Genomic DNA, 25,772 nt, shown 5'->3' on the forward strand with positions numbered 1-25,772 from the left:
TAGGACAGCAAGCCCATCACTGAGTTGATTCCTGAAGTGTAACCCCTGATTTTTTTTTTTGTGCGACACTTCATCCTCATACACTCATTTTAGAAGAAGAAATAGCACAATATATTGGCATTGTACTTGGCTTGATATCTTGTTTCTAATAAAAGATCTGTAATAGAAGTCTCGAAATGTCACGTTGCAATCTACATCCACCCTACAGACAACTTCTGCATTTCTCAAGTTTTTATTTTTAAATTGAATTTGTTGCCAATATTTTTAAATGATAAGATTTTATATAAAATCTGGGTTCCTGCCTTCTTTAAATTAGAGTCAGAAAGCGGAGTCCCAGATTCCCATAAAGCAGCTATTGACTTGAGCTGAGCAGCTGCTCCCTTTAGCCATAGTCCACACTACTCTCTATTGCATCCCACCAGGCCTGCTTCATTCATGTCCCTTCCCTGTTTGGTTCATTCCACTTTCCTGGCCTTACCAGCCTCCTGCCTTTTGCCTCTAATCTTACGTGTCTGCATTACCATGTCTGTGGTCAGACAGCATCCTTGGCCTTCTGGCCATTTGCTTGTCCTCTGAGTTAGGAGGTTGTGCACATGATGCCCATTTCCCTTGAGCCTTGGACCTTTCCTAAACAGATACCAACCACGCTGAACCATCATTATTGAAGAAGCAGTGAGGAGCCACTTCCTTCTGAGGAGAAAAAGAGGAAACCTACTACAAGAGCTAATGAGTTCCAATGCACACGAGTTGGGAGCGTTGTCGTTTTTTTTAGAAAATAAGATTTCATGAAGCTTTAGGTTTGCAGCACCTACCTAATCTAGAAAATAAAGAAAAAGCATATCATAACAGTGTTAAGAGAAAGAGCAGAGAAAAGCGGAGGCCCCCATTACTAGTGTACAATACATTGAGAAGTGTGAATGCCAGCCTGTAGAGAGACCCCCACTGCAGGATCCCCTGGAGCTAGAGAGAAATTTCAATGTGAGCCAGTTATGCCAGGTATGTCTTTGCTCTGCCCACTGCACCACAATGCCCAGGGCAGGAGTTTTCCTGTCCAGTGCATTCATATTTTCAGAACAAAGGCAGTGACTTGGAGGAGGGAAACTGGGTCATGAATTAGGACTTGTAGCTTCTGATCCTGGCTCACTGGCAGCTCTTGCACATCTTTTCTACTGTCTGGGGCCCAGCTGGGCCCAGTCGTTAAATGGGAATGGTGTTACCCCTTATGACTTTCTGCTAATCGGAGAATGGCAAAGGCATATGGAAATCTTTCACAGAGCAGATACGTATTTCTTAAGATCACATGTAATTACAAAGAAGCAGTTTTTTTGGTCTATATGCATGTACATATATGTATATTTATTTATGTGTTTGTGTGCACTTATCCTCTGTCTTTCTCTCTTTCATGAACACACATTTTAGATAATATTTGGGAACTTAGTGGGTAGATGAGTCAGGGGTACCCAGAAGATATGGTTCCATGTTCTCATCTTTAATATCAGAAAACTGGCCTCTGTTTGCCAGAAATGAACTTATGTCAGTAAGACTGGAGGGTGTGACCATCTGGAATGTGGATTCACATGATTTACTGTCTTTCCTGTACTTTCATTAAGGGCCAAACCCTTGAACCTGGTGTTATGGAGAGGCCTGAGTTCTCTATCAGTCCAAGCTAACCTAGTGCCATGTGATTTTAGTTATAGAAACAATTTATTGCTCCATGACCCTATTTCTTACACTCCACTCAAGAGCCTCCATTTCGACTGCTCACACAGAGACAGAGGGCCCATGGCCGTCCCAAGGCAGAAGAGCTAGCAGTGGTGTCAATCAGGCACATGGAGGTATGTCCTGCTAGATTCAGGACAGACCACTGCTGTCACATCAGGCCAGGCAGCCCTGGGATAGGGAAAAAAGTCCAATCATTTTCATCCCTCATGAAAGAAAAATACTAAAAATAAAAATCTACACCGTGAAAACTAGCAAATATAAAAAATGGCAGCTGTGACATGGAAAATGACAATTTTAGAGCAATTATAAACGAGAGGCAGAGAGCCATTAAAGTTAAGGCAATGTTATTAAAAGATGTGTTAATTTTCAGTTAAATTTTCTATAAAAGACCAATTAGTTTAAAAGGCTTGACAGCATTAACTGTGAAACATAAGCTCCGGTAATTATACTTTAAAAAAATAAAAAGAGGAGGATGCTCGGGCGGGTTGCACTAGCAGGCGCAGCGGGGCGTGGGCCAAGCGGGCTAGGTGGCGCTGTGGGCTCAGGCTTCCCTGTGACAGTGCCTGGGTCCCTCCCCTGGCATTTCATGGTTTCCTCAGTGTCCTTTTACAGGACCTGAGAATCATCAAACTTTAGAGGCCAAGCGGGCCACCCTTGTGTTCTGAGCCAGCTCTCAGAGATTAGAATCAGAACGCAGAGACACCGGGAGAGGGAACTGTCTAAATTGGTTGCATTGCTAGTTGATGGTTCTTCTGATGAACTCCCATGTTTTAAGTATGCTTTGTCTATCAGAAGTTTCACACATACTCTCATTTAACTCTAATCTATAAATTTTTGTTTTGTTTTGTTTTTTCATCCCTGTTATACGGATGAGGAATTCGAGGCAGAGAAAAGTTAGGCAACTTTTTCATTGTTGTGGCTATTGGATAGCAAAGTAGGTATTAAAAGCCACACTAATTGGATTTGGAAGTCTGTACTTATAACCAGGGAGCCATGTTGCCTTAATCAGAAGAAGGGCTTCACTAGTCAGGTTTGGTACCTTGTCCTTGGCAGTGGGAAGAGGGACTCCTGTATTCCTTAGACTATACAGGTCGCTTGATCCTAGGCTCTGAACAGGACCCTAACTCAGCTGTCTTATGCTCCCCAATGCCCATGTGACGCAAGGATAGCCATTGAGAAGGTCTCTGCCTGAAGCATCCCTGAAGACTAACCCTGCCATATATAAGAGCTTCCCAGAAGACTTCTAGCACAGGTTTCATGGTAAGGCACAGAAAAGACTGGCAGGACAAAGGCTTAGGAGGCAAAGGATCTCACCTACATGTTACAATCCTGCCTTTAGAATTTTGTATTTCTTCAATTCTAGCATTTATGTTAACCCAGAAAAAAATGTGTGCCTTCTGGGTCAGGTGAGTTGCAGAGAGGTTTCCTCCACAGGAAGCGCCTTTGGTAATTGGCATTTGAAGTTCTAGCACCTGGTTTGCTCCATGATGCAGAAACAACCATCACCTATGCAGAAAGCCCCGGAGTGATGTTTAATTGCAGACTGCTGAATGCTCCGTGAAGTGCCTCCCCTAGCCCTCATTCCCATCACATAAAGAAATTTCCACCCTCCAATATGACTGACTTGACACCGTTTTCCAGGGAAGGCATTGTCTTTCCACCAAATTATTCAGATCCCGAAGAGATAGGTGTGCAGAGCACACCCGTCAGCAATGCTCAGAGTCCTTCTCTGCATCCAAATATTGGGGTATCAAAACAGAAGCAAGAGCATCTGCTGGCAAAAATACATCATCATTCTCTGTCATCACAGATTCTGCTGCCCCACAGCTCTGCTCCTGGATGCCTGCATGGAAAAATCAAGGAGAGCCATCTGGGATGCAGTGCCAGCTCAGAGAGCAGACAATTATGCTCAGAGATATGAGTGGTCCCAGAGTTGTTCAGACACCTGTAAAACCCTGGGACTGACTTTGAAATTGTACCTGTTGATGAGCAATTCTAAAAGTCATGCACTCTTTGACTTTCACACAATTTCAGGCTAAACCAAGGCCCAGCGATTAGTAGGTGCTCAATAAATGTCAGTGACTGATCAAAAAGATTTGGGTATAACTGATTTCAACACAGAATTGGGACCATGTTAGGGTCAAATCCCAAAGATTTGACAAAACAGTAACCTCCCAGGCTGATCTTCTAGACTTATCATTGCAATGGACAACCTATAGTGCCCTTCGTTTAAAAAAAATTGTGTTTTTATTAGAACAGTTATTCATACTTCTTGATGAAAATTTGGAAAGCACAGAAACATATAAAAGAAGACATATACAGAAGAAACATATAAAAAGAAAAAGAAAACATAAAGAAGAAAATATAAATGGCCTATGTTTCCAACACCAAGGACAAGCATGGTTAATATTTTAGTGTCTTTCCTTCTAAATGGATAGATAAATACAGAAATATCTCATGTTATAGGTTGGTTATTTTTTCCCTTTTCAGTTAATATTTTATCCAGAGTATTTTATTATTTTCTTTGGTGTCATGATTTGCAGAGCCTCGACAGGACTTTATGAGACTCCATTCTGTGGATGCTCCAGAATCTATTTATCACTAAATTGTTGGCTATTTAGCTTTTTAAAATTTTTGTTATAGTAATGATTAATCCTATAATAAAAATTATTGTACTTAAATCTTTGAACAAGTAGCAACTTATTACAATGAGGCAAATGTACTGGTTTTTTTAAAACATATATGGACATTTTAAAATTTCTTGATACATATTGTCATGATATCTCCAAGAAACAATTTTACCAGTCTACACTCTCATCATACTGAGCCATCTCATGCATTATGGCAAGTGCTGATTGTTATTTTTCCTAGGAGGCCCTTTAATTGTGTTTATGATAGTTTTGAAGCATATCAGTTTTTAATTTGTATGTAATGAGGTAAATACATATTTTATATAGTGAATTCATAGTTTTTATGCGTAAAAAGTGCATGCTGAACATGAGAACTATCAAGCATCTTGAGATTAAACAGTTTGCTATATTTTTGTTTGTGGCTACATGTTTTGCCTTTAACTATTTTGTAACATTTACTTTCTTTTTTATGGAAATTTAAATTAAATATATTTTCACAGCAGAAAATATATAAAATAAAATTATAGGAAAAAAACAAAATTATATCACTAAGTTAACTACTAAGTAGAACTTTTATGTACTACTTACAGTTACATTCACATAAATATGTCTATCTGTTCAGTTATGCGTTATTTTTCCCTCTGGAAATCCCCAAATCAGAGCATTGTGTACTTTTTGTAACACTTTATGGTAGAAATAAAAATGAGTGACCATAATAATAAACAGGATATCATTTTTCTGGTAGTTTTCCATTAAACATTGAAGTTTTATATTAAAAAATAACAAGTTAAAAAGTAATAAGTGCATGATTTATTATATTATGAAACAGTGTATATTATAAAGTTTAATAATAAAAATGATCTCTACATTTTATCAACATTTGATAATTGAAAACATTAAAAGGAATCATTAGTATGAAAAAGCCAATTAAAAATCATATTAAAACTTAAAATCCAGTACCAAAAAGATTCAATATTTAAAAGTGGGTACTCTTAAAATTAAATTTTAAATACAGAAAGAGTTAATTTCACTAGCCAATAGTTTTGCAGGTATGCATTTTTAACACGAATTGTGATTCATGGTGTTTTGGGGATCCTACTTTTAAAAAACATTTTAGTGTTATATAATTATTACCATGCCATTAAATATTATCTGAAAGCATAACATTCATGTCTGTACAATGTGAGTCATGCCAAGGAACCATTGTTTCATCATTACCATATTGTCAAAAACTTTTTATCAGAGAGCCAGTTTCCCCCAAATCATTCATTGAGTAAAATCCCTTCCCCATGGTATGCAGTGCTTTTCGTATTATACTAAGGAATGGATCAGCAAACTTTCTTGTAAAGAGCCAGATGGTAAATATTTTCAGCCTTTGAGGGCCACATAGTCTCTGTTACAACTATTTAACTCTGAGTTTGTTAGCACCAAAGCAGCCCTAGACAATACATAAACAAATGGACATGCCTGGGCCCCAACAAAACCTTATTTTAAAAAAAAATGGATGACAGAGAAAAATTGGCCCGAGAGCCAGATTTGCCAACCTTTGTATTAAGGTCTTATAACTACTAAGCTATGGTTCTCATAAATCCATTCTGGTTGACCTTCTAATTTTTCACTTTGTCTACAATATTTGGTTAGGAAGTCTTTAAAATTTACTATACTACATGAGAGGACAATTTTGTATGACTCTTTCCAGGGGAAATTTAGCATAATTTTATCAAGTTTTAAAAAGTCCAATTCAAATCTGTAATTAGGTATATATCAAACAACAATTTTACTAGAAAAAAAATGACATTAAATGGCCCATTTACATGTTAAGGAACATGGAATTTTACTTTTTTCCTAATACTCTCCTCTGTCTCCTCATAGATGATTACTACTTTGCTTTTTGCCTAAAAACAATAGCGATTCTTATTCATGTCCAGTGATTGGTATTAAAGAGAGTATCTGGAATAATAGTGTTAATTCTCTTATGTATCTGACATTTTATTCTCCTTATTTCTAATTCTATTTGTGTTTTTTCAGTTATATTGTCATACATTTCCTTATTTTTTCAAGGATTATTTCTTGAATTTAACAATTCACTAAATATCCTCTTGCTATTTAATTAACTGGTGCTTTTCATCCTGCTTTTATTTAAAAAAAGAATTCTTTTAATACTTAATTTTACCTACTATAATTCTGTTGTATTTAATAATAGCATTAAAGGCTCTGAGTTTGTCTCTATAGCATTGGCCTCAAAACATATTTTTATATGTCATTCTCAAATATTCTTTAATTTTAAAATATTCTGTATCCTAAGTTTGATTTCCATCTTGACCTAGTAGTTACAGGATACTTAACAAAATTTTTTTTGAAGTTCTGGAATATTTACTTTTGCTTCTATTACATTGTATTTAATTTTTAAAATGTAGATTATACAGCTTATCCTCTGTTATATGTATTTAGATATGATGGTTTTGGCCACTGATCTTTTTTTTTTTTTGTAATTGTTGTTAAAAAGTTTAGCAAAAATAGACTAAATCAAGCTGATTATATCCTCAATTTTCTTATCTTTTGACCTATTTGACCTGTAAAAGTTAAAATCAGTGATAGTGGGAATGTTTCACATATTACCCTTAGTTCAAATTTATTCTAGTGTAATTCTAATTAGTTTTGCTTTCTATATTTCAGTTATAATATTTGTCCATAAAAAGTTAGAGCTTTATTGTGAGTGTTAACTATGAATATAAAGTTAACTCATCTAACAGAATAGTTTAAAATTTTTCTTTGAAGTATACTTTTTTTCTTCCCTTTGTCTCTTTTAAAGATATCAGAGTTTGATTTTGATTTTGGCATTTGAACAAGTCTGAGAATCTTTGCCATTTTATAGGATCACTTAGCTTATTTATGTTTAGTTATATAACATAAGATGCTATAGTCTTGCATTGTGTTTTTTACATGCTTCTATCATAATTATGTGTTTTATGATCTATCTTTTGGTATGTGGACTATATTTTGTATGCTTATTTTCTTTAGTGTAAACTTTCCCTTCTATTTTTAACTCTAGTTAGTTGTTACCAGCCATTCTATAGATGTATTTTCTAAGTATTATTGTCTGGAAAAATTTAATGGTTCTTGATTCCTCCTTGTATAAGATCAGGCAATTTTCATGCCTTTACTTCCATCATCATCTCTATTTCATCTCATTTTTCTGACTTTAAAACATAATTTTAGCAATACTATATTAATAGCTAATTTTTGTCTTTTTTTAATAATTATTTTTGACATTTGCATTCTGTTTTGTAATAATATGTACAACAGTCTTTTACAATTCTGTTTTAAATATATTTTACCAGTAAACTAAATTTGCTCATATTTTAGTTATTAAGAGTTTAAAATTATCTTTAAGGAAGCTAATTTTTGTTCTGAGTATTTAAAGAAATTAAATCAATAAATGCTTATGTATGCAAAGAGTCAAAAAATATTTCATTTGCCTTCACAAATTATTGGCAATTTAGCTATGTCTAGAATTTTTGGAAAAATGTGTCCTGCTAAAATTCCTTTGACATTCCTCTTACATTTTCTAGAGAAGCTTCATGCTAGCCTCATTTTATACTTGTATTTCTTGCAGCATTGTTTTAGGTCATTTTTATTCTCCATTTAATATTTTAAATTCAAATACTCACCGAGTACAGGTCTAGGAATTGGCCACATTAAGTTGGTAAATGCTTTTGATCTGCATCCTAGATTCATTTCTCAGCTCAGGACAGGTTATTGCTATTTGTTTGTTTGCTTGTTTTACATGCTTGCATTTTGTTTACAATTTTGATTTGTAAATACTTACTATTTATCACTTGACCTCTGTTGTCTTTTTCTCATTATCAATCAGCACTCTTATGTTAAAAAATCCCTATATCTTTCTCTTTTAGCTTAGAACTTCCTAGTTTTACTTCCATATCACTAATTGTGTGTGTGTGTGTGTAATTTTCAGCTCTAATACTTATGGCTTCTTAGATTAAAAAGTTGGCCATTGCAAATTTAGTTATCTTTTAACTATTTCTTTTTAAAAAATGAAACACCACATACCATACAACTCATCCATTTAAAGTGTATGATTCAGTGGTGTTTTTTTTAGTATATTCACAGACATGTACAGCCAACACTACAGTCAATTTTAGAACATGTTCGTGGCATCAAAAGAAACTTTGTATTTTAGTTATCCTCCCCTCCCCTACAACTCTACCACCACCCCACTAGCCCTAAGCCACCACTAATCTATTCATTATTTCTGTAGATGTGCCTATTCTGGATATTTTATATAAATGGACTCTCAGTACAATGTTTTCAAGGTTCACACATATGTTGTAGCATGTATCATTACATCACTTCTTTTTGTGGCCGAATAATACTCATTGCATGGATATAATACATTTTGTGTATGCATTCATTAGTTGATGGAAATTTGGGTTATTTTCACCTTTTGGGTATTATGAATAATGCTGCTGTAGACATCTGTGTACACATTTTCATGTGGACATATATTTTTATTTATCTTGGGTATATACTATAAGAGTGGAATTTCTGGGTCATATAGCAACACAATGTTCAAACATATGAGGAACTGCCTAGCTGTTTTCCAAAGCAACTGTACCACTTCACATTCCCACCAGCAGTGTGAGAGTTCCAGTTTCTCCTTATTCTCACCAATTCTTGTTATTATCATCTGCCTTTTTTATTACAGCTATTCTAGTAGGTGTAAAATGATATCTCATTGTGGTTTTGATTTGCATTTCTCTGATGACTAGAGCTATTGAGCCTCTTTGCATAAGTTTATTAACCATTTTTATATCTTTTTGGAGAAATGTTTAAGTCTTCTGCCCATTTAAAAAATTGGGTTATCTTTTTTTGTTGAGTTATAAAAGGCTTTTTAATACTGAATATTAGACCCTTATCAGATATATGATTTGCAAACATGTTCTCTCATTTTGTAGGTTGTTTTTTTCACCTTTTGGATAGTGTCCTTCAAAGCACAAACATTTTTTAAATTTTTATAAAGTCCAATTTAATCTGTTCTTTTTGTAGTTTATGCGTTTTGTGTCATGTCTAAGAAACTATTGCCAAATCAAAGGTCATAAAGATTTACTCCTATATTTTCTTCTAAGCATTTTGCAGTTTCGGCTTTTTACATTTAGATCTTTGTCCCCTTTTCAGTTAATTTTTGCATATAGTGTGAGGTATAGGTCCCACTTTATTCTTCTGCATGTGGATACCCAGTTGTTGCTGTGCCATTTGTTTAAAAGACTATATTAATTTTTCCATTGATTGGTCTTGGCACCCACACTGAAAATTAATTGATCATAGCTGAATGAGTTTATTTCTGGATTTTCAATTATTTTCCATTGGTCTATAGGTCTATCCTATGCCACTACTATGTTATCTTGATTACTGTAGACTTGTAGTATGTTTTGAAACCAGGAAGTATGAATCTTCCAACTTTGTCTTTCTTTTACAAGACTGTAAGATTGCTTTGGCTCTTTTGGATCTGTTGCTATTTTAGAGTCAATTTTTCCATTTTTACAAAAAAAATGGACTTTGTGATTTTGATAGGTATTACATAAAATCTGGAAATTGGGGTAGTATTCCATCTCAATAAATCAAGTCTTCCAATCCATGAACATGGGATGTCTTTCCATTTATTTAGGTCTTCTTTAATTTCTTTCAGTAATTTTTTTGTAGTTTTCAGTATACCAGTCTTGTTCCTCCTTGGGTATATTTATTTCTAAGTATTTTATTCATTATTTTTCTGAGACAGAATCTCACTCTCACCCAGGCTGGGGTGCAGTGGCATGATCTCAGCTTACTGCAACCACTGCCGCCCAGTTTCAAGCAATTCTCTGGCCTCAGCCTCCCGAGGATCTGGAATTATAAGTGCCCACCACCATGCCTAGCTATTTTTTTTTTTTTTTAATTTTTAGTAGAGACTAGGTTTCACCACGTTGGCCAACCGGGTCCCAGCTCCTGACCTCAAGTGATCCTCCCACCTTGGCCTCCCAAAGTTCTGGGATTACAGGTGTGCACCACCATACTTGGCTGACCTCCCATTTTCTGCCACATTGAGTTTAAAATCCCTTGTTTGGGTTTTAAAGCCCTGAGTTCCCCACCCCTCAAAGAAAAAAAAAAAAAAAAACGATTAAAAAGTCAAAGGAAGGTTGGGAATGGGTCTGACTGTTCCTGTCATTGGCAAAGGCCTCATGTCTCTGATATGAGGCCAAAATGTTTATCATTGCTTCCTGTGCACCAAACCTGTTTCTAAGTGCTTCATGGGTAGGTCATAGAGCTGTGCAGCACTCTATTATCACATTTTACAGATCATGAAATGGAGGCACAAAAATGTTAAATAACTTTCAAGGTCACACAGCTTCTGAGAGATGGAGTCAGCATAAAACCCTCAGCCCAACTCTGGATCCCTGGTTCCCATAACCTCTCCAGCAACATATCCTACTTTAAGTATCCTTTTCCTGCATCTGTGCCTATGGGCATCTCTTAACCCTGAGCATAAATTTCCTTTAGGGTCTGGCAGGCTATGAGTAACATTCCTAGTTTCTTTTGCAGTTGGAATTTTGTATCACATTGGGGTGTTTTTGTAAGTATTTCAGTAAGGAATGTGAATCCAGCCCCACTAGCAACTATCATCTTAATTCAGAAGTCCTCATGGAATTCTGTGAATATAAATTTGGTTTTAGTGACTGCACTTATTTTACAGATGAGAAAAATCAGAGCCCAGAATGACTAGGCAACCTCCAAGACATAGAACTAGTTAGCAAACCTGGGATGGGAACTTGAGCTCACCCTTACTTGGTTTGTTCCCTACTATGCCTTGCCAAGTAAACTCTCTAAGAAGTTGCTGAGGTACAATTGCATCTTTCCTTACCTCTTTCCAAAGTACATCCTCAAAAGCCACAGGCAAACTTTGATTTGAGTTTTTTAGCCTGCTTGATTTCTACTTACATAGGAAAATGGAATGCACACCCTTACCTGAGAATTTCTCAAATTAGGCTGGTGACAAATACCTTTTAAAGCTCCTTTACTTGACATCCTATTAATTTTTTTTAAACTCCCATTGTTTTGTTCCTGACAGATCTGTTATGTTTCAGATGTGACACAAATGTACACTTAGAGGGAAACTTCTTTAATAAGTGATATTTGCCTCAGACTACTGAGGTTATTTTAGAAAACAAAAGCCAAAGTACACTTACCAGGACATTCACCTTGTCATAAATTTATCTGGCATATTTAATTGATCGAAATTTCTGGGTTAGACAGTTATCAACGCATGTGATAAATTGTTGAGCATGTGGCATTAATGAAAGGTTTTGCCATTGTCATGGGGAGGAAGCTTCCTGGCACATGGGTGACAGGACCTCAGAGACAATGCTGCTTGGGTTAGCAGCTGGGGCAGGCTGCATTTTATTACATGTGTCCAGAGTCTCATAGTAGACATGTAGACTTGAGGAGGGGGAGGCAATATTTGTATCCCTACTAAAACCAATTATGGTAAACACTAATTATTCAGATTTGAGCTCTTTACTAAAAATCCCCTGAACTGGGTTTTTTAAGTCAGGCTGTCATGGCAGAACCAAGCAGGAGAGAAAATAATGGAATAATTGGAGGCTGCTGTCTTTTCACTTCCCACATAAAATTATTTGAAGAGACAGGCCAGAACTTTAAACAGGAGATACCAAGAAAAGTTGTAATTTGGATGTCGGCTGTCATGACTTTAGGGTGTTTGCTTAAAGGACTTTCCCCTCACTTTCTCTCCTTCCCCAGACATACTTCAATGACAATATCCTCACCCTGATACGGACCCTGGTGACCGGAGGAGCCACACCGGAGCTGGAAGCTCTGATTGCTGAGGAGAACGCCCTTAGAGGTGGCTACAGCACCCCGCAGACACTGGCCAATAGGGACCGCTGCCGCGTGGCCCAGTTAGCTCTGCTCGATGGGCCATTTGCAGACTTAGGGGTGAGTCCACAGCACCATGGTCACCTGAGCTTGCTGTCTGGGAAAAGCTTGATCTTGAAGAACGTAGTGTCAGATGTGACAAGCAAGGCATCTGTCTTTTCTCCTTCCTATTGTAGATAACTGTAAGAGGTGATATTTATGGTTTACTCTGTATCAGGCACTTTGTTCTATGCATAAGTCATTCATTTTAATCTTCATAGCAATCCTTTGATGTAAGTTCTAGTAACACACCTTCTAAGTCAACTGAGGCTCAGAGAGAATGAGCACTGGACCTATTGGGAATTTGCACCAAGGCATCCTGGCTTCAGAACCTGTGGGCTTTCTCACTCCTTGGTGTTCTCTTCACGTATCCTCTGCACGAGGTGGAAGGCAGCAGGTGATTCCAGCATGCAGCCAAGGTTGGAAAATATTTCCACAGGCTCTTAGCATAGCTTAGGGATACTCAACCCAACTATACATTAATAGCACATGGAGGTGGCCAGCCGCATCCTTCAGGTTTCTTAGATTTTATATGTGAGTATGACCCAGGCAGTGGTGGTTTTCAAAGCACCAGGGTAGTCAGTAGTCAGATGTATCCAGAACCACCAGCCAAACAAACAGAATCTCATGTGGATCCTTTAATGCCTGTAATTCAAAACCTAGACCTTGTAATTCCTGAGATTGGACCCAGTCACGTTCCCTCGGGTCCTCCCTGTGACAGAAGTGGCCAGCATCTCCTTTCTGATTCCATGCACCTGCCTAGCGTAGGCACTGTGACAGAAGTGTAGTGTCTTTGCCCTTATTCCCAGCTCAACCCCACAGATGCATTTAAGAGATGCAGCCATATTCATAGAAACTGATAAACCTGTTACGCAAACAATAGTGTCGCCCAGAAAGACTAAATAGTGGAAAAGGAGCCAAGGAAAGGGTCTGTCTCTGTTTTTTCTGAAACAATTCTGCATACTTGCCCCATATTTTAGTTTGATCATGGGCTGGGACCTATGTGAGACCAGGCTTTTTTTGAAAGGGAAGTTTCATAGCTAGTGGCTCTTTATACCTATCATTTACTTACTGATGCACTTGATTAGGATAGACTTTAGATAATGGTAACCTTTGGTCCCATCTGTGTTCTTTAGTATGAGACCAATATGAGAATTCCAGTGATTGGAAGGACGAAGACAGTCATTTTATTCCCAGTGAAGCCATCCCGCAGTGCCCAGTGCCCTTCATGTAATACTGTTAACATCTACCTGAAGCCACCTGGCTGCTGAAGCCAGCATTTCCAAGTGGATGCATTTGCTTTCACTTTCTGCATCAGGCCCCAGACCCTGGGAAGGTGGCTGTGAATTGATCAGAACTGCGAATCCCAGTTATTCAGCCTGCAGGCCCCTGGCTCCTGGGGAAACACATTCTCTTCCACCCTTGCCATCTCTGAGGTCTGTAAATTGTGCTTTTCACAGGGTCCTTACCTGAAAGAGTCTGTCACCATAGGACCTGGTGGGGTCCTCCTCCTCGCTGTGGTTTTCATTATCACTCAGGTGGTTTTGACAACACGATCCTATCACAGTGGTTACAGCTGAGCTGGGGCTGAACATAATCACCATTTTGCAGAGAAGGGTTCATCTCCTCAGCTGAGCATGCATCTGAGACCGTCAAGCTTTACACTTTCACTTAAAGTGAGGGAGAAGCATAATCTCCTTAGAGCTTTCAAACCCCATTGCTACAGGTGGAAAACTGGAGAGACACCAGAGGAAAGCCCCATTGTTACCTGATCCCTAAAAATCACACATATTGTCTGTAGTCTGTTAACCATGTTGACTTCTTCCACTGCCGTCCCTTGGCACATGGACCCTCCAACTTGGGAGACACCAAAACAAGCTTTGATGAAAAGACCTTTTCCCTGCTGGCCCTTGATTTTCAGGCAAATAAAAAGGATGTTTCTCTCTGTCTGTTGCTGTCTCCCAGGATGGTGGTTGTTATGGTGATCTGTTCTGCAAAGCTCTGAAAACATACAATATGCTTTGTTTTGGAATTTACCGGTTGAGAGATGCCCACCTCAGCACCCCCAGTCAGTGCACAAAGAGGTGAGTATTGGTTTCAACTCTGCCCTCCCACCTAATCACAGAAACAATAATCCCCTACTGTAAAGGCAAAGGTCTGTATACATCTCCCCAACATGCAAGTTACCCTGCCCATATTAAATCTGGCACTGAGTTTGAAGGTGATGGGAAGCATTTTTCTATAATTACTAATAGTGGATGTAAAGACATTTTGGTAAGAATTCAAGTTTTGTATTAATAGAATAATTCCATCTCCCAATTACGAAAGTCTGAATACAAACATCTCTCCCAAACTCCAGCTACTAGGATAACATCTGTTGGTATCTAATATAGAGATATATCATTTCACATTGCTAGTGTTTATGATAAGTTTTTTTTTTTTTTTTTTTGAGATGGAGTCTTGCTCTGTCGCCCAGGCTGGAGTGCAGTGGCGCAATCTTGGCTCACTGCAACCTCTGCCTCCTGGGTTCAAGCGATTCTCCTGCCTTAGCCTCCTGAGTAGCTGGGATTACAGGCACACACCACCACACCCAGCTAACTTTTGTGTTTTTAGTAGAGACAAGGCTTCACCATGTTGGCCAGGCTGGTCTCGAACTCCTCACCTCAAGTGATCCACCCACCTCCGCCTCCCAAAGTGCTGGGCTTACAGGTGTGAGTCACCACACCCGGCCCTAAGACAAGTGGTTCTTCTGCCATATCTTAGAATCCCATATTTTTACTTTATATATTTTAAATTGACTCACTTTTAAACTTTTATATATTTTTTTGAGACAATTGTATATTATCACCTTAAGCAGAAAAAATAACAGTTTAGATGTGCTAATTATATTTTTCTCATATGCATTAAAATAAATTCATAGCAGGCAAAAATGAAAAGTACATCCTAGAATTACCAAGATCAGTGAGTTTGCATAATATACCCTAGGCAACAGTGCTGCAGAGACAGGCGTTTCTCATCCCTGCTTGCATAGTAGAATCACCTGGGGAGCTTTTAAAAAATATTCTGATTACTCTAATTTAACTGGTCTGGAAGGAAGAAAAAAATCATATATATATTTTAAAATATATAACAATTTTATATATAATACCCAGGGATTATTGTGTATAGCCAGAATTGAGAACAATTGCTATAGACCAGTGGGTTCTCAAAATTTAGCCAGCATGAGACTCACCTGCAGAGCTTGTTCAACCACAGATTGCTCTACCCCATCCTCAGCACTTCCAATTCAGTAGGTCTGGGTGGGGTTGCTTAAGAACTTGTATTTCCTAGTTCGTAGGTGATGCCGAGCTGTGTGGCCTGAGGACCACACTTTGTGATCCACTGCTCTAAATGAAACAGGGTGATCATCTTAGTCACATCTGCTGTTGACCAAAGAAAGTTCCAACTCATTGTGAAGAACAACAAAGTGCTGATAAGTAGGCAGGGTTCTTAGATTCTTCACGTGGTGAATTCCAAATTCCATATTCTCCCACCAAAATAGATTTTAAAAGGTAAAGAGCGAGAATATAGTCTAAGGAGACACTCTGTAATAGTAAGCAAAGATCTTGTGATGTATATCTGGGATTGTCCAAAAATTCTGGAATGAAAGTTGCATCACACTTCATGAAACCTCCTGCGGCTGGGCTCCTTGGAAGTGACTTTGACCTTGTATAGAAAGGTACCTGTAGACCACGAGAAGCAAAGTTTGGTCCTTCCATTACTGGCCCTAATTCCACATCTCTGCCTGGGCTCCTGGCTGGCCTCCTTTGTTGAGTTAAACAGAGGAAGTTTCCATTTAACAAGGAAAAGAATGTTTAAGGCCTCGGACCAGCTAGAAGTGCATCTTCCAGATCCTCTGAAAGTCCTGAGTAACCAGGCTATTGCTTTTGGTTCAGGGAGGGTTGAATTCTCTACTCAGTTATTCTCAGGCGGTGACATCTCTGCTTTTCCTGTCCAGGTATGTCATCACCAACCCCCCCTACGAGTTTGAGCTCGTGCCGACGGACCTGATCTTCTGCTTAATGCAGTTTGACCACAACGCCGGCCAGTCCCGGGCCAGCCTGTCCCATTCCTCCCACTCGTCACAGTCCTCCAGCAAGAAGAGCTCCTCTGTTCACTCCATCCCATCCACGGCAAACCGACAGAACCGGCCCAAGTCCAGGGAGTCCCGGGACAAACAGAAGTACGTGCAGGAAGAGCGGCTTTGATATGTGTATCCACCGCCACTGTGTGAAACTGTATCTGCCACTCATTTCCCCAGTTGGTGTTTCCAACAAAGTAACTTTCCCTGTTTTCCCCTGTAGTCCCCCCTCTTTTTTTTTACACATATTTGCATATGTATGATAGTGTGCATGTGGTTGTCATTTTTATTTCACCACCATAAAACCCTTGAGCACAACAGCAAATAAGCAGACGGACCAAAAGTTATTTATGATTCTAGGGGAAAAATAACCCAAAGGCATGCTCCAGACATAAATAGCTCACTGCAAGAACGAGTTCACAGATTAGAAGGGAGCCCTTGTGATCAATGTCAGTTAGGCAGAACAAGTTTATTTAATGTAAAAGAAAAGTTGATTCTGATTTATCAGGATTATCAGGGTGCTTTGGGTTTTGATTTTGTTGTTGTTGTTGTTGTTTTCCTTTCTTTCTTTTTTTATACACACAATAAGTTAGTACATGTTTATTTGAAACAAGCAACCAGACAGCAATGAAAACATATCGATTGTTTCCAGTCTCTGGGCCGAAGTATTGCGAAGCCTTTGAAAAGCTTTCACAATTTGTGTAGATGATTTTGAAGGACTTGCTTGTTGCAAGAGAACATCAGAGATTTTTTTAGTTACTCACCAAGGCCTTTTGTCCCAGAGCCAGTTCCCTCTGGGAGTTCTTATGAACATTTCTCACCTTAATGTGGAGGAAAGAATAGTATTCCAATCATGGATGTATCAAATTCTAGTCATTTAGTTTAAGTGAAAAGAGGTTTGATTGCATATTAAATTGTTATTCTGTCTCCTTATGTTGCCATATGAATAGCTAGTTTTTTTCTTTCACTTTTGACATTTGGGATGAAAAGCCATATGTATCATAAATATCAGATGTAAGTCATTAAAAACTGCCTTCCTGGGACTTTCACATCTTTTAAAAGGTGAATTACTTACCTTATGTACAGAATAAATAATGCTCAGGAAAGAGCAAGTATTTTTCCATGTATCCTCAGGGGATCCTTTTACTCCCCTTTGTTTGATTAGTTAGGGCCCCAATGCCAGGTAGGAGGAAGGGCTGGGGCAGAGTGAGAGGAAGACAAGCCCAGCTGCAGATCATGTTTTTCTAGGAGCCGACATGCTAAATAAATTAGAATGTAGGAGGATCAGCCACAGTTGACTCAACAAAGACAAAAGACAGCCACCACCTTCAACTGTTGGCGCAGCTGCACGGTGCTGGCTGTCCCAATGAAGGAAGCTGGTGGGAAAGAATTCCTCATCATCACTTTAGTAAATGTAGCCAATTTAGGCAGGGTAATGACGACAATAGAGAGCTGCTCCTTGTCATTATGAGACGTGGGATGAGAAGAGTGCAACAGTGAGCCAAACACGTTTTGGTATAGTTATTTTTTCTTTTGTTTTTGTTCTTTCTTTTTTAACACTTAGTAAGCATGAGAGGAGAGGTAGAAAAATATCCTTTTTTCAACATATAGTTGTCAGATGCTTTGCGCATGCAAATCATGCTTTAGGCAGTGCGGTAGTTCTTAAAAATTGGCCAATTCACCATAACCAATTTCTCTTATGGATGGACTAGGCCGGTATAGATATATTTGAACAGTTTAAAGAATTCCATCAAATAGAATAGGGGTAAAAGGGAGGAGGAAAACATGTCACAGCTGTACCATCTCTAAAAAGGTGTTTTTATGGTGAATGTTTTGGATTTAGATTTTGGATCCCTCGTCCCCTCAAGCATGATAGTTTTGGAGATTTGCTTGCTGTGTGAATTGACAAGCACTTTTACTGACAAATGGTGAGGCTCTGTCAGAACCTCCACCCTCCCCCGCACCAAAGACAGGGGCAGCGTAGTATTCAAACCAGTATTGTGATGGGGAATAATTGTATACATGTAAATTAACAAGCCCTATGAGTGGAAGAATTTTTTCAAATTATTTTTGTCTTTCTATATATTGATTTATATTATGTATAACTATCTCTTTATATAAAACTATATATATAACTATATATATATAACTATATATATATATATAACTATATATATGTATCCCCTAGTATTGGATCATGAAGAGCTCTTCATGCATTCTTTGCAAAGGAGGTTATAAAGTTACGCCCTCAGAACATTTATAACTATAAGAATGTGCCAGTTAAAGTGCTCAACAGGAAATATGACAGTTTAAAAGCATTGTAAAACTCACATAGCTTACTTCTCTCTCTAAAGTGCAACAAGGATGAATAGAATGGGCCAAGGTATGACAATTAATGGTTCTGCATGACCTAGCCACTGCTGGGGGTTTTCTTCTATAACGTTGTCCTTGTGAAAACTTTTGTGAAATTAAAAAAAAAGGAGTTACAAATTTTATTCTGTTATTGGTTTGTTTATTTTTATTTATATTGTTCTGTTTGTGGTTTTATTTATTTTGTTTTGCTTCCCCCCCTTCCCCTTTCCCTCTCCTTTTCCCTTCCTTCTTCTCTTCCTTCCTTCTTCCACTTTCTAAATTGCTCAGCGCAATGAGGCTGTGCTGCTGCTATTGCTAGATTCCTTAGAGTTTGTTTTGGTGTTCTTGGGTGTGGGGTTGGGTAATTTGGGGGGAACTTCTCTCCATCTGGCTTGCCTTTTAATCTGCACGTGGCCTCCCTGCCCACCCTGGTACCTTGCTCCAAGTCCGAAAGCATTTTCCCATCAAGAAACCCAGCTTCCTTCACTTCCCCCATTGCCACCCCCCAACCCCAGTCCCCACATCGGTCTGTTCACATCTCTGTGTTCATCTTGGCAAGACCTACTCAATCAAGTGATGATGCCAGTTGATAAACTTTTCTGGAAAACATTTACAGCTATTCCATTTGGCGAACCTGCTTCTCTGTCAATATTTCATCCTCCTTTTATTTAAACCAGGAGGGTTATTAATGGCAAAAGCATTGGTCTTCTTTATGCTTGATCAGTATGACTCAAATTAAAAGTGTTCTGCTGTGTATATCAACTCAACAGCCCACACCCAGTTATCTGGGAGCTGATGGTTCAGTCACTGTATTACCCAAATCTCTCCTGCCACCTGCCTTTCAGACATTTGTTAAATCCCAACCAGAGATCGGGCAGATAGAGAGAAGTAAATCCAAAGTGCATTTTATACACAATCTGTTAGCAACTCCAATGAGATGATATTGTGATGGGAATGGAATGGGAACAGACTATGATATGAGATGGAATTTTGAGGTTTTCCTGGACTTTGGGCACACAGTCATGCCCCAGTGGTAGACAATTGGGAATTGACCATATTTGACTAATGTTACATTTGATGATGGAGAAGGATCATTATTACTTCAATTTTATTTGCCAAAATTACTATATTATACTTTCCTTAATAGAGTGAAGAGTCTCCTCCATTGTTTTCTATTTGACTCCAAACTTCCCCTTCTTCTTTCAGTAGAACATCCGCTTACCTAGGAAGTGGGCATACAAGTTTCTTATTATTATATCTCTTTCTGTTCACTGCCCCCTTCCCCTCACTGCAAAAAAAAAAAAAAAAAAAAAAAAAAAAAAAAAAAAAAAAAAGAGAGAGAGAGAGAGAAAGAAAAGAAATAAGGAGGTAAGGTAAGGGTAGAAAGTGAAAGAGTTCTTTGAAAAGAAAGTACATACATTTAAAAAGTTAGGAACTCTGTTATCTGCATCATTCTAGAAGAGAAGAAATTTGTAAGCCATTTAGTCCAACTTGCTTTGGGCTTTGAAAGGGGTGAACAGTAAGTAGGCTGGTAAACCAGAAGGCACGGTGAAGCCTTCTCAGTCTCAACACTCGGGTGATCATGGCATCATCAGTGTCCCTAAAGTCTGCTACTCAGGGTTCTTTCCAAGTCCAGTTCAAATGGATAGAGAAAGCTAGACCCTTATACATACAGTTAAACTTCTGCTACAATTGGGAGAGGTTGCAAATTCTGTTCTGAATATTAAAGATTATGACCCAGATCCTTACCGTAGGTGCTCAATAAATATTTGATATAAATTGACTTCACATATTTTATACCTTTAACCATTTTCTATATTACCCTTGTCCCCTTGTTTATTTTTTTAAAAAATATGAGTGCCTCTACATGCCTCACGATGCTGCTGTGCTGGTGCCACTTTCTCAAGCTGGTCACACGGCTTCCGAGAATGGGGAATAGCCCTGTAAGCTCAATGAGTAGAGAGACCGACTATGCCTCTTGGCAGCATTGTCAAGATCCCAGATGACCAGAAAAACCTTTTGCCTGGCTGTTCTGCAGCATGGGAAAAGCCTAAAGGTGTCTGCATCCCGATAGAGACAATTAAATCAACCTGCCAGGTTCCTATAGCAACAGGCTCCTTGAAGTAGAAAAAGGAGAGTACAGAAACTCCAGGGCCTGTGGAAGTCAAGACAGGGTAAAAATCAATTTCTCAATCAGCTTCTTTCAGCCCATCCCTGCTTTGTCACAATATGATAAAGAAGTAGCTGTGGGCACCTGTCACTACACTGGCTGACTGTCTCCCATGCAAGATTGCATGCCCATTGCAACCACTGGAGGTGAGAGGGATTATCCCCTGCCACCCAAAAGGGATTAGTGAAGAATCTGTCCTCAATATGTTGGCTGGACCAAGAGCCACAGAGGGCTGGAAAAGCTGTTTGCTCAAAGAATGGCAGAATCAGACTTTCAGTTAAAAGAGACAGAGTCATGGTAGCCAATTGCAAAGAAGTGAGAAGGTTTTTCATAAATGGTAACTGCTTTTGTTCTGGTACAAATAATTTGTATCTCTATGAAATAGGCATACTTTGCTCACAGACAGGAGAGGAGATAATATGTGTGGGTGGGGACGGTGGAGGCATCAGGGTTTGCTGGGCAGAGGAAATGTGCCAGGCTGCCTATCACAAATGCAGGACAGGAAACCACACAGCATTACCCTTGAAGGTAGAAGCTTCTTGTTAGCCCTTACTGTTCTCCATAGTTGTCTCTCTCCAAACAGAATCTTTTCTTTTTGAGCCTTTTCTCTCTCAACCTCAGCTTGTGGTGTAGTGAGAAGATGGCCAATTATTCCAAATGCTTTTGCTGTATCATTGTCTCCCCTTTTCTGCAATCTTCTCTAGGCAGTAGTTCTGTGAAAAGGCTAAAGCCCATGGCACTGACAACCCACAGAGCCAACAGAGAAGCTCACTTCTCACAGTGCAGCCTGTTTCTTCCTCTGCTGGTGGCAGCTCAGTCAGCCCAGCTCTGGGGCCCTTCCCTGCAAGAGCCCAGTCCTCCAGGGTGACCTGCAGCCCTGTGGCAGGAGGAGATTTTGACCCTTACTTTAAACCCTGTGATCTCAGTGATGAAACTAGAAATGCAAGAAACCGATGGCTCTCAGATGGGATAGGAGGCCTGGTGAGTCAAATCCAGTATTTCAAAGGCATAGAGGCACCCTGGGAGGGGAGAAACCCTAAGCTCCCCAGAAATAACACCAGGTTACCTCTTCCTCTCCTTTACCTTCAAAACGAAGATGACCAACCAAATCCCCCTCTGTCACCTCTGCTGCCACAATCCGTATTCTTCAGGATACACCCCGATATACACACCCCTACTCAACATCTCTGCTGAAGGGCACCATTTGTCATCACATTCAAGAGGTGCCACCCATCCTTTAGTACCGACAGTACTCAGGCTAGTATTAAACTTACTGTAAAAGCTAACGCTTCACAACTGTCTTGGGCCAGGCACTCCCCTGAGCACTCTTCAGTTACCTATATAAACTCAATCCTCACAACAGCTTCAGATGGAGATGCTGTGTCTCCCTTTGAAAGATGCAGAATCTGAGAGACACTAGAGTATGTGAAGTTAGCCACTGTGATATAATGCCCGCTGATATTATTAATAATACTCATAACCTTAACAACTCACATTTACTTACCATGTATCTGGACCTGTATAAGTGCTTCAAGGGTGCTAGCTCCATTTATCTTAACAACACTATTAGGAAATTTGTATCATCAGCCCTATTTTACAGAAAAGGAATGAAGCTAAGATAAATTTGCTAATAACTTGTTCAGAGTCACGCAACCGGTATGTTAGCCAGATCTGCTTAACTTTCACCTCCTGCCCTGTGCTGTCTCCTTAGCCCACGTCTCCTTGCTTCTTCACGGTGGACAGCTCATAGCATGGCTGGTCTTAATAGGTGACATGTCCCAGTGGCAGTGGCAATTGCTCTACCAGCATCTCTCTGCAGTTGTTTTGCAGATTTTTATCTTGTCCCACTAGCCCCCTCCCAGCCACAAACTGAAATGCCTCTTCTTTCCTAACTCCACGAACTCCTGGCATGTCACACATTGTACTCAGAGCACTGACAACAGGCATCTCATCCTTAAGAAGCTTATTAAGAAATGAAGCTATTTTTCTCTGGCAGTGAGGAAGCCCTCCCACCCCGATCAATTGCCCTTCTCATCTTAGAGATGAAAATAAAGCCCCTGGAAATCTTTCCGGTGTGTGAGATGAAACAGGGAGCAGAGATAAACTCAGGGATTTGGATTTATCCTTGACCATGGCAGCATTCATTAGAGCTGCTTCCCTGAGTCCTCTTCCTCATGGTCAATTTTGTAGCCACCCATTGGCGTTGTTTCTTCTTCGGAAGGCAAGACTCAATACATCAAATTGTCATTGTCCTACTTACACTCTCCATGGATGCCGAATGGCTGGCGATCATTGAAATATGTGTTCCTTGGAAGCGTGTTGGGAGAATCTCTTTGTAAAATACTGTTGCCACCAGACATTTTAGTAAAACACCCAGAGCATTCATATAGTTCCATTTCCTGAACATCCTATATAACCAAGTCTCCAAGAACACACACATTTATATCTTAGGAGGCACCCAAATTAAACAGCAGTTTCTCAGGCATAAGGAAGACCTCAACTCCTCACCACAATGTGTTTTAACACAACTCATTCCTTGTGTTGAGACGGCATGTCCAAAACAAGGTCTACTCTGCTTAGATTCTGTTTAATGGCAAGAAATGTAAAAGGAAAGAGAGAAGCTTAAATGAGGAAATAATGCTCTCTTTCTTTCAGACAGCAGAAGGAAATTGATATTCTCTCTGCCGTGAAAGGTCAAAATGCCAACTTTGAATTGAACTGCAAAGACTAAATTCTGAACAATTATTCTCTGCAGCAGTTGTAAAAATTTCAGCAAATCGCAGCTGTCTTAGGTCTTTCACCCAAAAGACCTACTCATTTCCATCAGCTGAGTTCACTCTTCCAACCTGGCATGTCCAACCTAGCACTAAATCCCTTTGCAAAATCAGTCTGCATAACAGCATGGCCAAAAACTGAGGGCAGCTCAGGCAACCTGAGCACAAACACCAGGCTCAACCTCTCTGAAAATCATCTTTACACATAAACCGCTGGAAAAAGTCGTAGTTTGAAATTGTTTCAGCGGCCTGGCAATGCTTTTAAAACATGATAACCATCACACTTTACTCCTCTCTGAAAGGTTAGTTTAATCGTAGATCACAAAAAATTGGTTTCCACAAATGCATAATGGTTCATCTATGTCACACTTGAACTAAATGGTTTTTTAAATGGAGCTGAAATTATTTTGATGTGTACACAGTCTTGGATTTCTATACAACCTTTTTTAACCAGCCCATCAGGAACCTTGCCTCTAAAGCCTCATTAATAATTCAGATGTGCTGATGACTTTAAAAGATCTATGGAATTGAAGCTTAGGGAAAAAAAAAAAACTCTGCTTGACAAAAAGATAAATGAATGTAGAAAGAAGCTGTAGGAGTCTGGCAAGCTGTAGATCATCTCAGAACAGATTGTAACTTTATCATTCTGTCAGGGGGAATAATTTAAAGCACTTAATCAGTTAGCTTCACTGTGAGGATGTAGCATTATGAATTCCTATCGTCCAATCTGTTCAAATCAAAGTGAACTTAATTATAATAGGTGAGCGAGCCAGAGCAGGAGGGGGATGGGGAGAATGAGGCAAGAGGTAGAAAGTTTCCTGTGCGGTAAACTGAGCTGCCGCATAAAAGTGGGGCGAGGCTTTGACTCAGGCACATCCCTGCTCCAGTGACAGCCCTCCTTGACATTGACAGCTCAGGGCACTTGAAATAGCAGAAGTAAGAACTGAGGAGAAACAAGCAGAGTGGTCATGAGCTGATCATAGATACTTAATTTATAAATCATTAGCCAAACATGCACATACCCACCCACCCCCAACATCCCCTATCAAACCAGGTGAGCAGTTTTCACTATAGTGTCCATCCAGGACCACTGACAAGGCAGTTACGAATTGTTCTGGTAAGCAGAAAAAGCAGCTAGAGAGACCATTGTCTCTATAGCAGCGGACGTGCTTGATAGCTTTTACCCTTTTGCTTTTCTTTCCCTAAGCCACTAAAGTGAGGCGTATGATTCCCAACTTAGAATGTCCTATTTGCCCAGTCCTTTCCTATCTATACACATGGCCAATTTCCCAGAAAATTTCAATCCTAGAAAGAGGCGGGGATGAGAGTTGAGTCTTGTAAAATAGCTTTGCACTACGAAGAGGATGCTAGACCATTTTTATTCTCATCCCAGCCCCCAAACACCCTGACTCAGCATTCTCTCTCAGCCATTTCTGTATTTAGGGTGGAAATGAAATGCCAAGACTTCAATGAGCTCCCTTGTCGACAGCTTGGGTTATTATAGTCAGTTAAGATATTGCCACTTGGAACTCTATTCATAACTTTATACCAACACAGAGTTTTCTTTCTTGAAATAAAAGCCACCTCAAAATCCTCTTTAAAACATCGGTCGCTATTCTGATTTGCATAGATTTTTGGCCAGCAAAATCTATGGGTTTAGTTTAGACCCCCCAAAGTGGCTACAAATGAAACAGGAGAGTGGTAAAGTTGAGACATGACTTTATGTGTATGTGTTATAAGGAAAGCCAAGGAAAGGCTGGGAGGTGGAGATTCTGTATAAGATTCTAGATAACTCGCTCTGCAGCAAGTGTGGTGGTGCCCTTCTGTTCCACTCGAATCAATGGATGCACACATCTCTTCTCAGGCACAATGTCTGTACCCAATGACTGATATATGCAACATCCCTTCCCCACCAAACCTTTTCTGGCCACGAAATTAACTCCAAGGAATATTGCCAGAGTCCATTCTGCAACCCCTTCTTAGCCTCTGAGGTCCACTCATGGGGCCTCTGAGTCCCA

The 25,772-nt window shown here is 39.3% G+C and overlaps 1 protein-coding gene across 9 annotated transcripts in view; it reads left to right on the top strand.

Annotated features, from left to right (window-relative positions):
• Positions 1 to 25,772, top strand: part of KCNMA1 (potassium calcium-activated channel subfamily M alpha 1) — a 762,160-nt gene that overhangs the window by 729,532 nt on the left and 6,856 nt on the right. For 5 of the 9 annotated variants that reach the window (XM_007962879.3, XM_038010343.2, XM_007962900.3 and 2 more), the window contains 3 exons: positions 12,165 to 12,359; positions 14,304 to 14,422; positions 16,336 to 16,560. In XM_007962879.3, the coding sequence (XP_007961070.1) occupies positions 12,165 to 12,359; positions 14,304 to 14,422; positions 16,336 to 16,560 (539 nt within the window). Of the gene's footprint in view, positions 1 to 12,164; positions 12,360 to 14,303; positions 14,423 to 16,335; positions 18,954 to 25,772 lie in introns of those variants that run through there. The other 4 variants (XM_073019033.1, XM_073019035.1, XM_038010348.2 and 1 more) reach the window with 2 other exon arrangements.

This window comes from Chlorocebus sabaeus, chromosome 9 (genome assembly GCF_047675955.1).
Source record: "Chlorocebus sabaeus isolate Y175 chromosome 9, mChlSab1.0.hap1, whole genome shotgun sequence".
NCBI lineage: Eukaryota > Metazoa > Chordata > Mammalia > Primates > Cercopithecidae > Chlorocebus > Chlorocebus sabaeus.